The sequence below is a fragment of the Panthera uncia genome, chromosome B4 (assembly GCF_023721935.1).
Source record: "Panthera uncia isolate 11264 chromosome B4, Puncia_PCG_1.0, whole genome shotgun sequence".
NCBI classification, from domain to species: domain Eukaryota; kingdom Metazoa; phylum Chordata; class Mammalia; order Carnivora; family Felidae; genus Panthera; species Panthera uncia.
Window position 1 is genome coordinate 124,936,897 of NC_064809.1, and position 16,029 is coordinate 124,952,925.

At 45.4% G+C, this 16,029-nt stretch overlaps 1 protein-coding gene across 1 annotated transcript in view; it reads right to left on the reverse strand.

Annotated features, from left to right (window-relative positions):
* Positions 1–16,029, reverse strand: part of LARGE1 (LARGE xylosyl- and glucuronyltransferase 1) — a 538,562-nt gene that overhangs the window by 274,964 nt on the left and 247,569 nt on the right. The window contains exon 4 of the mRNA XM_049627511.1: positions 5,099–5,181. Coding sequence (XP_049483468.1) covers positions 5,099–5,181 — 83 coding nt within the window. The remainder of the gene's footprint in view (positions 1–5,098; positions 5,182–16,029) is intronic.

The window sequence follows — 16,029 nt, forward strand, 5'->3', positions numbered from 1 at the left end:
AGTAATTTTTTTTCCACTCTGCTCACTAAAAGCTTAGCTTCCTTGAAGAACAGCTACACTTCCCAGTTTATTTGCAAATGGGATTGGAGTTACAGGCCCCCAATTTCCTTTAAAAGCCCTTCCATGGACACATATTGTGCTATTCTCTATGAGATAAACCCTTGTTCACATGTATTTTGTATTCATTCTTTCTCATCCACCTTTTTTCTTTGCACAATGAGATGACCCAAAATACACGTAAAGAGAAAACAAAAACAATATCACCTTTATTTCTACCTCTCCAAACACGTGAAAAATGCCATTTTTAAACAAAGTCTCTGCTACTCTTTCTCCTACCAGTGTTTTGAGAATATTTGTGCACATCTGCACACATGTGACACATATGTGATTGTATTTATACAGCAGAATGATATTATGCACATGTTTTGAACTGTCTTATCACTTATTTTATATCATAAAATACAATTTGTCCACCAACTGAGAACATGGGTTACTATATAAAAGAGCGATCCACTATTTAGTCTTATTGTTTTTAAGAATGATTCAAATTAAAAAAAAGATTTAGTGTTTAGTTATTTTTGAGAGAGAGACAGAGACAGAGCGTGAGTGGGGGAGGAGCAGAGAGAGGAGCACAGAATCTGAAGCAGGCTCCAGGCTCTGAGCTGTCAGCACAGAGCCCAACGCAAGGCTCGAACTCACAAATTGTGAGATCATGACCTGAGCCGAGGTTGGATGCTTAACTAAGCCACCCAAGCACCCCAGTATGATTCAAATTTTTATCATTATAAGCAGTATGTCATAAAAGTGTTTTCTATAATCAGGATTATCCTTTTTTTTTAAAAAAAGATTTCTTAAATATTTTGATTTTTTTAAATGTTTATTTTTGAAAAAGAGAGAGAGACAGAGACAGAGACAGAGACAGAGACAGAGACAGAGACAGAATCTGAAGCAGGCTCCAGGCTCTGAGCTGTCAGCACAGAGCCTGATGCGGGGCTCAAACTCACAAACTGTGAGATCATGACCTAAGCCGAAGTCAAGACACTCAACTGACTGAGACACCCAGGTGCCCCTTAAATATTTATTTTTGAGAGGGAGGTAAGGAGGGAAAGAGAGAGAGGGAGAGAGAATCCCAAGCAAGCTCTGTGCTGTCAGAGCAGAGCCCGATGCAGGGCTCGAACTCATGAACTGTAAGATCATGACTTGAGCTGAGATCAAGAGTTGGATGCTTAACCAATTGAGTCATCCAGGCCGCCCAGGATTATCCTCTTAAGACAGAGTCTCTGAAGTCGTCATATAGGGTCAAGGTCTTGGGCATAACACCATAAAATTTCTTTCCAAAAAGGTTATAGCAATTTCTGGTTCTGGTAGGAGTATATAGGAGTGCCTATATCACTCTTTTACTCTCTTTTAAAGTCTACTATGTCAACTGTCACCAGGCATACTGCAGAAGTAAAATTGATTTGATGTAACAAAGCAAGCCTTAAATGAAAATTTGCTGAAAGTCTTGTCTGGAAAATAAATCTAATTGCTGTAATTAACAGAGAAAGCCAAAAGAAGCATCCTACACCACTATTATTACATTATTATTAACACTAGAAAGGTACTTCATTTGCCAAAGTATTTTATAACCATGTATTGGTTAATCCCCATAACGTGCTTCGGAAGCAGTGAAGCTATTTATAGCTGGACTTTCTGAGCTGAAAGTCTTTCAAAAGTCCTTTTGTCTTGGTATCTTCAGTCATTATCACCAGCACATCAATCCACAGACATTCTCATTTGTAGAATTTCAAGGATGGGAGGGATTTAAGTGGTCATCTGGGTGAAGATCAAGTCCTCACTGACGTGGGGTGCAGAATTTTCCTAACGCATACTAAGAATTTGCTTTCTTCTCAAATCCCCAGGCCGCCACCAAAGCACGGCATGCCATTGGCAGCCAATTATAAATCTATTGCTATTTTTAAATGTAACATCTTTGTGCTGCGCAGTTACTGTAGGAGTAAAAGTTTACACTCAATGGGATTCCTTAGGGTTTCGGCAACTACTGGAATTATTTGATTTGTAGCGAAGCAACAGCGATAATATTTACACCCAGCAACACAAAACATTTTTATGGCTTTAACATGAGCCATAATTGAGAGGCAGCACATTTGACTGTCTGTAATCATGCGAATACTCTTCTCTTAACAGGGGGGCTTTTCCCCCCAGTCAGGGAGGGACCCAAGTTTTTTACTGGTGACAAGAAACCAACACAAAAAGGCTGAGAACCACTCATCTAATTCAGTGCTTATGGGACAAAATGCCCGGTTTCAAGCAGATGAAGGATGAAGAACCACAAGGAGTCTCAAACAACGCACAGGAGTGATGGTGGTGTAGAAACGGTATCTCACTTTAAGTCAGAAGACATGAGGTGGAGCCCCACTTGGGGCTTTATTGGTATCTTTATTTGGTATTCCCATTTCCTCCTGAGAGAAGCAACTGAAATCCCAATACCAACCTGGCAGAGGTAAGAGGAGGGAACGGAGAGCCCCTCCCATCAGCCGACCGCATTCTCTACTTGTTGGTTACTCAGTGCTCCCCCTTCCCCACTCCAGGGCAGGGACTGAGCAGGGAGGAAGGCAGGCAATCTCCTGCTCCTGGGTACAGATCAGGGAATCTGACATTTTGTGGGCCTGCTACCTGACTACAGGCACATCAGGGCACCCACCAAAAGACCCGCCCAGGTGAGTTCAGTTTAAACAGTTGAGCTAATAAATTTTGTCTTCAATCTAATAAATATCGGGGTGAACTGATTCACAGCAAAAGGTAAGTAACCTAAGCATGAAAGTCTAAAGGGTTAAAATGACCTGCTGAAAATCACTCAGCTGTAGAGTGGCATGAATGTGTAGCTGAACCAGGTCTGAGCTGGATCTATTAGTTAACTGGTTGAATAAATTTATCTTCAGGTTATTTATTAATGAAGTTCCCCAGATTCACTTGTTAAACCAGTAAACATTCATGGAGCACCTAATACATGTGAAGTCCTTTGCTAAGATACTGAGAATACAGAAATACAAGGCATGGTTGCTATCCCCAGAAGTCCCATATTCGACTACAAAAGACAACATGAATACAGAAATAAAATACAATGTACTAAGTCCAGTAACAGAAAGATGCACAGGGTATTATGGGCTGGGAGAAGGGGAGCCCCAGCCCAGACTAACAGGTACAGGTGGGCCTCTTGTTAGAAGGATAAGGAGGGGCACCTGGGTGGCTAGGTTGGTTAAAGCGGCCGACTTCAGCTCAGGTCACGATCTCATGGTTCATGAGTTCGGGCCCCGCATTGAGCTCTGTGCCAACAGCTCAGAGCCTGGAGCCTTCTTCGGATTCTGTGTTTCCCTCTCTCTGCTCCTCTCCTGATCTCTCTCTCTCTCTCTCTCTCTGTCTCTCTCTCAAAATTAAGTAAATGTTAAAAAAAAAAATTTTTTTTAAAGAAAAAGAAAAAGAAGGATAAGAAGTTTGCCAGGCTGGGAGGAGGAAGAGGCTGGAGGAGGTGAGAAATGGACAAATAGACAACAGGCAGGGAGAGGGTGGGAATTCAAGCAGGTCAATGTTTCTGGAGAGTGAAGTATCAGCAAGGGGAGGAGACAGAATCACATCAGGTCCTGATGGTCTAGACAGACCCCGGTGAAGAGGTTTAATTCTCTCCCGTCCACAAGGAGGAGCCAAGAAAAGGTTTGAAGAAATCAGATTTGCCTTTTTAAAGTATCACCTGGCGTTGGAGAGGCTGGATCTTTTGGGACTGGGAGGCCAAGTGCAGGAGGGAGATTATGCAGACCTCAGCACTGACAGCTAGAGTCGGGCATTAATGTGACATTGATCTCTGTTCAGGTGAGATCTAAGAGCTTCTCGTGATCATTCACACTGCCCAGAACCTTCTGCATCTTGGCCACAGCCATGAATAAGCTTTATCTAAACCCTGGGTAAGAATGTTAGAACAGAGCCAAGGATACTGGCTAGAACTACAAACTCAATTCTGGATACACCTTGAATAGGTCTATCAATCTATCAATCAATCAAAATAGTGGAAAAAAAAAAAAAAAACACAAGAAAAGTCCTGTAAAAAAGTAGAAGCAAATGGCAGGAGTTTAAGTTGGATAAGAGAGGACTTAGGAGAAGCAGAATCACTTCCAGGTGGAGGAGAAACCTGTCCTTTGTGTGGCTGGTTCTACGGGGATCCACGAGGACCCACACACATTATCTACAGGTTGGAAAATTTCAGTTTAATATAAGGCAGGACTTTCCAATTGTTAGAAATGCCCAGATATGGGACAGGCTACAACTGGAATACAGCAAGCAACCTCTGTGAGCTAACTAGGGCTGCCATAACAAAATACCACAGACTGGGAGTGCTTAAACGAAATAAACTTATTTTCTATGGTTCTGGAAGCTGGAAGTCCAAGATCAAGGTGCTGGCAAGGCTGGTTTCTCCTGAGGCCCCTCTCCTGGGTTTGTACATGGGGGGGTCTTCTCCATGTGTCCTCACAGGGTCTTCCCTCTGCATAAGTCTGTCTCCCAATCTCCTCTTAGTAGGACACCAGTCATACTGGATTAGGGTCCATTCATATTGCCTCAATTTAACTGAATTACCTCTTTAGAGGCCAATCTCCAAATACAGCTCACGTTCTGAGGGAGTAGGGGCTAGGGCTCCAGCAGGTTAAGTTTTAGGGGGACACAATTCAGTCCATAACACAACCTGTCAACAGGGATGTGTAAACAGAGAGGTCTGGTGACTGTCGGGAGAGGAAGCCAATGAAGAAATGGAAGTCTCAAATCTGAAGTGTCCTTGAAGGTCCCTTTAGGTCTAAGAGCTATAATCCTAAACGTTGTGGGACAGCACCTAACTGCTCCCGTTAAACATTATTAACACAATAATCTCCCCAGGGTTTCAGACAAAAAGCATATTTTCACAGCAGCTTCAGTGATTGATGAGAAATGCTGCCCTTCTTTAACTCTCTCCAGAGGAAGTGTGCAGGCAGGCAGCGACACGGATGGATCACACGCATGAGCCACGCGCCCCGGCCCCACGCACAAGCCCACAGAGAACAATGGCCGCGCTTACCTGTGAAACAGGACAGACTTGACCAAGGTGACGACATCGCGGCTGGCGTTATATCCGGCACAGACAATAGCAACGTGGATTGTCTGGGAAGCAAAGAAAACCGGGCGAGCAGTTAAACAGATGGAAGAGGGCCTTCCTGGTGTTCCAGACCACATGAAAAATAAAAACCACCCTCATTTCTTGTTGGGATCATTAGAAAACAAAGGGCATAGTCTGCAGCTGTGGAAAATAACTTGAGAGAGTTTTATTAAGGCCTTTTTAATTGGTTTATGGAGCTATCATCATTTGGAAACCATTAAGGCTCTTTTCAATTACATTTTGGGGACGAGAGAAAGGGCAATCGGCTCACATAGGCAAACAGTGCGTCCCCTGCCCCCAAGCTGGGGGACAATGACAACTGGTCACATGAGAGAAGAAAGAAATACACCCTGAAAGGAAGCAGTGACAATCAGGGATCTCAGACTGAGAAGTGATGGCTCAGAGCTGGGAAATGTTCTCGCAAGATGACTCAGGTTAGGGGAGCCTGACCAGGCAAAGACACCAATGAACATCTATAAGGGCGCCAGCTGGGACATCGTTCCAAGAACTCAAGACAGGAGAAGTGAAGGGGACTTTATGGGGCATCTCATCTGAGCAGTTAAGAGCTCGGGCTCCGGAAAGGAATCCTGGCTTCCTCCTTTAGCCCAGGGTGACCCTGGGAAAGGTGTGGCATCTCACAGTCACACAAGGGCCATGACGCACGTCCTGCAGGAGGTCATGGAGCACATAAGGGAACAATACCAAGAGTAGAATAAATATGGCGCTTGGCACACAGCCTTCCGATCATAGCGATGATGTTCTCTGGAGCTGGGCTTCCCAAATGGGGTCCCCTTGGCACCCTGGTGTGCTGTCAGTGACTTACAGGGGACAAAGTCACTCATGTCCTGAAGCGAGGTCTTAAGGCTTACCAGGCAGGGCTGGCCCCTCAGGCACGGCTACCCTGTGTGCTGTAGCAACTTGACAAAGACTGGGAAACCCTGTTCTAGGGCAGCCCCTACAGAAAGCCATCCAGCCTCTCACAACAGCTCAAAGAACAGAGGGGTCACGCCTCTCAACGTTGTACCTTTCGCCGAAGCACAGTCCACCTTGGACTGAAACCGGCCTCCTAACAGCCACCCCAGGCTTGCTCTGTCCTGGGAGTATTGCAGAACGAGCACGTTCCCTCTAGCACCCAATACTTAATTAAGAGAGGGGCCTCCAGAGGTGCCTTCTCCACCTTCAGAACTACTCACAGCCCTCTCCCCATGGCATGGCTTCTGGACTCCCCATTATTCTCATCAGCCAGTTCAAAACACAGTTCTGTTGACCCTACGTACTACCTTTGCAACTTCCTAGAAGTCTATAATTACTTCAAAGTACAAAGTTAAAAAACAATAATAAAAATAAAAAAGCAGTTCTGATATCCTGGTTGCTCCCCCACAGGCTTTCAGGATAATGACCTCTGGTTCCCAGGCCTACTTTACCACACTCCCCACCCCCCCGGGCCCCCACCCCTCGCAACATCACCAGGGGAAGTTTACTCAGGCTTAGATGGGATTCGAATTCTGGAGCAGACATTCTTAACCCTGACAGTACATCAGAAACACTTGAAAGGTTTACAAAATACACCCTGTGCCCCAGCCCCACCTCAGACCAATGAACTCACAATCTCTGGTGTCCAGGATCTTAAATTACTCTGCTGGAAGGCAATGGTTCTCCACAGGAGGCAAAATTCATCCCCCTCTGCCTTACCCAGAACATCTGACAGTGTCTGGAGTCATTTTTGGCTGTCACTCCTGGTGTGTGCAGGCCTACTGGCATTGAGTGGGCAGAGGCCAGGGATGCTGCTTGACCCCCCTACAAGGCTCAGGGCAGCCCCCCAACATGGCATTACCCTGCCCAAAAGGTCACAGGGCTGTTGTGAGGAAACCCTGCTTTTAGAAAGAAAAAGAGAGGGTACAGGGAAACTCAGACCCACAAGCTGCCAACCCGACCTTGACTCAGTCTAATTTATGCATATTTTAATTTCTCCACCTGTAAAATGAAGAGAAGACACCATCACTTATCTCTGGATAATATCTCCAAAAGACTTGGGATGAAAGACTGTTATGCGGATGCAACCATCACCGTTTAAATCACGAAGGAAATGAATAGGAAAATGCCTGCACGCAGGAGACATAACCAGGAAGGGGACAAGAATGGATAAAAGCACGCTGAATCAAGCTCTTTGCAATTGCAAATATTTAAACATGCGGCCTCTGAGATATCAAACTTTGTCTTGGCTTCAGGGTTCAGGGGCTTTTTAAAATGGGCCCATTAAATGAAAGCACGAGCATGCACATTCTCAAACATTTTACATAATTTTCCAATCTCTTTAGTTTCATCCAATACACCTGCCACCATGAATAAATTCATCATCTGGAGCCGTAGCAGCAAGGCCCTGCTACCAAGGAAGGCAGAAAATTGGAGCACTGTGAACATGCTCTTGGAAGAGTTCTGGGTGGTCCCAGCTTTTGTAGGTGTGGGAGTGAATGCCAAGAATGGGTCAGCGGTTAGGCTTCAGAGCAGAGACAGTAGGGGGACAGGGATGAACGTCCCTTGAAAGAGCAGAGCCACAAATATGGTCTCACCATGATAACTTGGTTTTGAAGCTACAAAGCCCAGGTTTCAAGTGTCTCTTTGTGGTGACTTAAAGATGGCCAATAGCCAGGGTCACCTGGGTGGCTCGGCCGGTTAAGCATCTGACTCTTGGTTTCAGCTCAGGTCATGATCTCACGGTTCATAAGTTGGAGCCTCACATCCGGCTCAGCACTGGCAGTGCAAAGCCTGCTTAGGATTCTCTCTCTCTCTGTCCCTCCTGTGCGTGCTCTCTCTCTCTCAATAAATAAACTAAACTAAAAAAAAAAAAAAAAGATGGTCAATGGTCAAACTACTTGGACATTCATCCCATCAAACTGAAGCATCTAAAATACCAGATTTGGTGACCACTGGCCAGTCATCAAGACAATATAAAACTACATTTTATATAGATGTCATACTTACCTTTACTGGTCACAAAGCTCAGACTGGGCTGGGGTGATGATCTTAATTTGTGCCTCCAAACTCACTCTTACCCTCTTTCAATTTGCTCTGTGCCTAAGTGCCTGACATTTACAGACTGAATAATTGGGCTCCACTGCCTCTGGTTTCTGGTGGAGTTTGGTCACTGGGAGGCCTGAGGGCAGGCGGAAGGAGAGATCAGATCCCCTGCACCTGTCAGAAACCCTCCCCCTGAGTTCTGATTCTGCTGGGCTCCATTAGGCCACCTGTCTCCTATCCCTCGGGCCCAGGGGTTCTAGTGGCTTCACCACCCTCACCAGTTCGCATGTCTGCGCTGCCTTAAACCCTTCCTGCCTCCTTCAAGAGTGCCACTGATTTCCTGCCAGGGCCTGACCAATTCCAGTGACCCTTCCTAGCCTCACATTGGTTCCGGTGGCTGGAAGGGAAGCACAGAGGACTCTGAAGCATTCATAGATAAACTGTCCATCCCTAAGCTGGAAAAAAAAAAAAAAAAAAGGCAGGAGAGCACCAATGTAACAAACTTGAGAATGTAGAAGCTGTATGTATAAACTTTAAGTAGCTTGACAAAGTTCTCAGACACATGGACCAAAAGTTCTTTCTGAGGAAGCCCACGAAGCTTCGTGCTCACTCCCTTTAGTCCTGAATCTGGCACTCAGCACATCCACAAGCTGCCCCTGAAGACATGATGTAGCTGAACTAGGTTCGAGTGAGTGACATCGACTTTTAGGACTTATAAGAAGGATTCAGGCATGACATGGGCATTCCTGGGGTCCCTGATATGCCAGGCACTATGTTGAGCTGGATGGAAAGGTGAAGCAGTCCCCCGGGATGAAGAAAAGAGGGAGAAAGACAGCTCACCAGACAACCCCATCAAACACTGGGAAGGATCCTATGTTGACGAGATCAGAGTCCTTGCAGCCTAGAGCAACCTGCACCATCTAGGCCAAAAGGGTACCAGCCGGCTTCAGGGAGGAGAGGGCCTTCCAGTGATTGGACCAGAGCAACTGTCACTCCTGACATTCAGGGCCACCTGGGATTTGTAACTCTCTGTGTGTTAGCCTTCAAGAGAACCTGAAAAAGAACATTCTCTGTGTTCTGGCCTCCCCTCCCCCAACCCCAACACACACAAGAAAAATCTCCACAGGGTTATCTTCTCAAATATGGATGCAGGGAAAAAGTTCCTGCTATCCCAAAAGAAACGTAGGAAAAAATTAAGGGACGGCAGGCAAGGTATGGCCCCAGCAGAAGTAATTAATACTGTGCCCAGCTGTGCTTCCCCCCAGCAACACTGCGAGAGAGACTGTGCGATGGGAGAGAGGGCAGAACCCCATTTCAACAATGTGCTGTGAGGAGTCAGGCTGAGCCCACGTTCTGATTGTGTGGTGGGGGAGCAAGGGGCGGGGAGGCAGGACTCCAGGAGGACAGGCAGCTGGGGAGAAGCACACGGCTAGAAACAGAGGTGGAAGAAGGTTCATGGGGAGATCTGGTCTGAGCTGCAACATCAAGGCTAAGCTACTGTTTTGTGACTGAGGAGCATTCATTCAATGTCCCTGAGCCTCACTGGCTTGTCTGTAAAATGGACATAAAAATGGGCGCCCCACTGGCTTGTTGTACGCAGACAAGTGAGGGCAAGAAGGTGCACCTCGTGAAGTAGGTACACAGCATTCGTGAAGTAATGCTGTTCACCAAATGCCTCAACAGCATAAAGAAAAGCTGTTCAGCATCTTTGTGCTTTAACTCCCTCAGGAGAGCTGGGTGGTGGCTGCAGCTCAGCCTCTGGCCAGCTGAGTGACCTTGTGCAAGTAACGTAACCTCTCTGATCCTTGGTGAATCCTGTCTAAGAGCAGTGTAGAATTTCTATATACAATAGTGCACAGGGGATACTTTCCAAGACACCCCCAGTGGACGCCTGAAACTGGATAGTACTGAACCCTATAATATACTATGTATTTTCCTACAGATACATACCCACCATAAAGTGGAAGTTATCAATTAGGCACAGTAAGAGATTAACAACAGTAACTAATCACAAAATAATTATAGCAACATACTATAATAAGTTATATAAATGTGGCTTAAGTCTCATGTTGTCCTGTACTCACTCTTCCTGTGATGAAGGAAGAAGATAAGATCGCTACATGCAGAGATGAAATGAGTGAATGACGTGCGCATTCTGACGCAGCGTTAGGCTACCACTGACTTGACGAATCATCAGGAGGAGGACCATCTGCTTCCAGACCACAGCCTGACCACGGCCAACTGTAACCATGGAAAGTGAAAGCATGGATCGGGGGGATTTCTGCAGTCTTCCTAACATCCAGCGTTTTCCAAATTTCAAGATGACGAGTGAGCGACACAGGGTGGCTAAGTGTCTCTGGCTCAGCCAGTCAGTGGCAAACCGAGGGGTTGAATTCACAGTCCTGCTGTGAAACCCATACCACCCTGTCTCAATAAAACACGTATGTGACTATTAAAATGAAAGCAATGTATTGCTAACAAGCCATCTAATATCATCTTACAAACCTCCAGGACATCCCTACTCTTCTGGGAAGCCAGTGATCGAACTCTGTTTTCTCTAAATACAAAAAACCATGGACTCAAAAGACAAAATTATCTCCATCCTGTAGAAAATAAAGGTAGAACACCGCCTATGGTATGTCAACATTCAAAAAATTAAAAACCGTTTAAAAGTAGACATCTCCTGACTGTAATGGGACCCAAGCTGTCAGGGGCTCAGCAAGGAAGGGCAGGTGGAACCACGGGGGCTACAGGGCCAAGGATGAGGACAGGAAGGGCCTGGGGACTTCGAGCACCTTCTCCATAGCCAAGGCCTAATAAACGCACAACAAACGAACGAACCACCAGGCGTTCTCCATCCTGCATATTTCTGGTCCACTTTAGGATTTTCCTGTGTTACAAAGAACAGAGTACCCTCACCCAATCAGAAATCCAAATGTTATGTGGAAGACATATTAAAGGGGCAGACTGATTTTTAGGGTGAGTCAACAGAAGTCTAACCAGGATTTGGAGCAGGTGCACTGTCTGAATACAGCCCCAAACGAACCTGCCACGCATGGTGTGTGTTACACCCCTACCTAAGGTTGACCTGCCTGAGCCAAAAGCCTACCCACATTCGCCAAACCTGCAACCATTCTGCAAATGTGGACTTGAGCACCTACTATGTGCCAGACTCAACTGTAGGTGCTGGGGAAATAGCCTGGAGCAAAAGAGGGAGCCAGGCTGCGTGGCAACCAGTCCACAAGAAGAAAGCCAGGAGGTGAGGAAGACCTTCTAGAGTTCACAGCCATTTGGAAGAACTTGGCTTTTCCTGTGTGTGAAAAGAGAAGCCACTTGAGGGTTCAGAGCTGAGAGATGGCATGATCCTACTTCTATTTTATTTTTATTTTTGTTTTTGTTTTTTTAATGTTTATTTATTTTTGAGACAGAGACAGAGCATGAGCAGGGAAGGGGTAGAGAGAGAGGGAGACACAGAATGTGAAGCAATCCTACTTCTATTTTAAAGAATCACTCAAGCTGCCCGTTGAGAACAGAGCATGTCTGTGTGCAGGTGCATGGGGAGGGCGGCAGAAGGAGCAAGCTGGAAGCAGAAAGGTCAGGAAGCTACTGCAATCACCTAACCATGGTGGACACGCCATGATATGCTGCCCAAACGCCCCTTCAATGAGGTATGTATTGCCAGGAACTACCTTCCCTGCAGAGAAGTGTTTGCTGGGGCAGCTACCTCTAACAAACCCCACAGAGCCTTCAGGCGCCGGTCCCAAGGGCACACCTTCATAGACCGCACATGAAACTCCGTCTCAGGTGTGTCTTACCATTGCACTAAGCCAGAGGTGCTACAGGACAGGGAGGCAGAGGTGGGGGCGGGGGGAGAAACGGCCACACAATGTATTCTTGCCAAGTCCTTGGTGATCACTTTGCAGTCAACTTCCCCAGCAGAGGAAGCAGACTATCAGATACATAAAGATTTACAATCTGTGGCAAGGATGTGGAGAAACTAGACCCTCGTGCACCATTGCTGGGAGGATAAAATGGTACAGCTGCTGTGGAAAAGAATATGGTGTTCTCTGGAATAATTAAACATAGAATTACCATATGATCCAGCAATCCCACCTCTAGGTATATAGCCGAAAGAACTGAAAGCAGGGTCTCAAAGAGATATTTGCACACCCACGTTCACTGCAGCATTATTTACAATACCCAGAGGTGGGAGCAAACCCGAGTGTCCAGTGTCAGATGAACGGATGAACAAAATGTGGGCTATACATTCAGTGAAATATTATTCAGCCTTAAAAAGGAAGGGGATCCTGTCTCACACTATAACTGAACTTTGAGGACGTCATGGTAAGTGAAACAAGCTAGTCTCAAAGACAAGTACTGGGGCACCTGGGTGGCTCAGTCGGTTGAACATCCGACTTCGGCTCAGGTCGTGATCTCGCGGTTCGTGAGTTTGAGCCCCGCATCAGGCTCTGTGCTGACAGCTCGGAGCCTGGAGCCTGCTTCAGATTCTGTGTCTCCCTCTCTCTCTGCCTCTCTCTCTCTCTCTCTCTCAAAAATAAAGAAACATTAAAAATAAATAAATTAATGGGGTACCTGGGTGCCTCATTCAGTTAAGCGTCCAACTCTTGATCTCAGTCATCATCTCACAGCTTGCGAGTTCAAGCCCCATGTTGGGCTCTGCACTGACAGTTCGGAGCCTGCTTGGGATTCTCTCTCCCTCTCTCTCAGCCCCTACCCCACTCATGCTCTCTCTCTCTCTCTCTCAAAATAAATACATAAACTCAAAATAATTTTTTAAATAATAAATTAACATTAAAAAAATTAAAGGTAGAGTAGAGCTATATATACCCATGTTGGATATTAATTGCTTAATTAATATGGATATTAATTAATATGGATATTAGTTACTCCAAGATATTTAAAAACAAACAAGAAGTAAAATTATTGTTTTGAAAAAGATGTGCATCAGGGCACCTGGGTGGCTCAGCTGGTTAAGTGTCCGACTTCAGCTCAGGTCATCATCTCGCGGTTTGTGAGTTTGAGCCCCGCATTGGGCTCTGGTGCCGACAGCTCGGAGCCTGGAGCCACTTCGGATTCCATGCCTCCCTCTCTCTCTGCCCCTCCCCTGCTCACACTCTGTCTGTCTCTCTCTCAAAAATAAATAATACCACCAAAACTAAAAGGCAACCAACAGAATGGGAAAAGATATTTGCAAATGACATATCAGACAAAGGGCTAGTATCCAAAATCTATAAAGAGCTCACCAAACTCCACACCCAAAAAACAAATAACCCAGTGAAGAAATGGGCAGAAAACATGAATAGACACTTCTCTAAAGAAGACATCCGGATGGCCAACAGGCACATGAAAAGATGTTCAATGTCGCTCCTTATCAGGGAAATACAAATCAAAACCACACTCAGATATCACCTCACGCCAGTCAGAGTGGCCAAAATGAACAAATCAGGAGACTATAGATGCTGGCGAGGATGTGGAGAAACGGGAACCCTCTTGCACTGTCGGTGGGAATGCAAACTGGTGCAGCCGCTCTGGAAAACAGTGTGGAGGTTCCTCAAAAAATTAAAAATAGACCTACCCTATGACCCAGCAATAGCTCTGCTAGGAATTTACCCAAGGGATACAGGAGTACTGATGCATAGGGGCACTTGTACCCCAATGTTTATAGCAGCACTCTCAACAATAGCCAAATTATGGAAAGAGCCTAAATGTCCATCAACTGATGAATGGATAAAGAAATTGTGGTTTATATACACAATGGAGTACTACGTGGCAATGAGAAAGAATGAAATATGGCCTTTTGTAGCAACGTGGATGGAACTGGAGAGTGTGATGCTAAGTGAAATAAGCCATACAGAGAAAGATAGATACCATATGGTTTCACTCTTATGTGGATCCTGAGAAACTTAACAGAAACCCATGGGGGAGGGGAAGGAAAAAAAAAAAAAAGAGGTTAGAGTGGGAGAGAGCCAAAGCATAAGAGACTCTTAAAAACTGAGAAAAAACTGAGGGTTGATGGGGGGGTGGGAGGGAGGGGAGGGTGGGGGATGGGTATTGAGGAGGGCGCCTTTTGGGATGAGCACTGGGTGTTGTATGGAAACCAATTTGACAATAAATTTCATATATTGAAAATAAATAAATAAATAAATAAATAAACAAACAAACAAACAAACAAACATTAAAAGAAAAAAAGACAAGTACTGTCTGGCCCCATTTATATGAAGTATCTAAAGTAGACACATTTACAGGAAGCAGAAGGGTGGTTGTCAGGGTCTGGGGGGAGGGGGAGGGAAAAATGGGAGAGTTGCTGTTTAACAGATATAGTTTATTGTGCAAGATGAAAAAGTTCTAGAGATCTGTTGAACAACCGTGTGAATATACTTATCACTACTGAAACACACATCTCTTTTTTAAGAGAGTAAATTTCATGTTAAGTGGCTCTGCCGTACCACAATTAAAAACAAAGAAGATTTATAATGTAGACCTACACTTTTTAGCCATGTAGCCTCACCAAGCCCAAGCTTCCACAGCTATAAATTCAGGATGATTGAGTCCAGGAACTCACACACATAGCGAACACTTGCTCACAAAGTGAAAGCAGACATGGTTAGCATCATTCTCACCAAAAGCCCTGCCCGCTTCTTTTCGTGGTGTTCGTGCCCCGGTCAAGCTGGATGGCTCGCTGGGTTTCTTCGCTTCCATAATGTGCCCTCGATTTAATATACCCTAGTCCTTCACCTCACTTAACAAACTCCTCCCCATCTTTCAAGATACACTAGCACCTAATGGAACCTCAGTGTCTCCATCTATAAAGAAGGGGTAAAAATTTCTCAACTCACAGAAATCTGGACAGATTAACTGAGATGATTCATCATCGTACAGGAGCCTGGCATCCTGTAAGTAGGAGAGATGTATCAGAAATCAGTAGTGTTACTATTAATGTAAGAGTTTACAGTATGCTGAAGGGTCCACCACCTTCACGGTATTGAGCCTTAAATATTCTTGAAAGTCAGACATCAGTTTCTTTTCCTTCTGCCCTTATCCCCAACTCTCCTTCAAGTAAGGATTGGGATAGTCTTTCCCCCACTATTGAAAAGAGGGCTTTGGAGCTGCCCAATTCCCTCTGCTGTGTCAAACGTTGGTGCTTCCTTCACCTTCCTCCCATACAAGAGGGCAGAAGACACAGGAACGTGGAAATGAACCACTAGAATCATTCATTATTTCGGCCTTGGTGGCAACTGTGTAAAATTAGGACAGATCCTTTATTTTGCTCAACTTCAGCTTCATCATCTTTAACACGAGAGGGTTGTACCTTTACTTGTTGTTCTTAATGGTACATTTTAGAAATAAAATATAGTAAGAGAGTAAAATATAGAAAAGAGATCAAGGCAGGACTGCTCCAGGGTAAGCACAGACGAGAGATTGCAGGAGACAGGGCCCCTTGCCATTGTCACGGTGAGGTGGCCACCTCCAAGACTGTCTCCAAAGATCCCTGCCAGCTTGTGTAACCCTTGAATAATCTCTCCTATGCTGTATCAGGGTCGGTCTGTATGACCAATAGCACTGGGCAGAAGTAACGGTATATGATATCCAATGCTAGATCATAAAAAAAAAAGACTGTGATTTCTGCCTTGTTCTGCACTTATTCGGGGGGGAAGCCAGCTGCTACAATGTGAAAACGCTCAAGCAACCCTAAGGGACTGAGGTCCCAGCCATGCCTCTGTGCCGTCTCTGAAGCAGGTCCCTGTCAAGCTGACAGATGGTCACAGCCCCCCCACAGACATCTTAACTGCAACCCCATGAGAAAACTACAGACA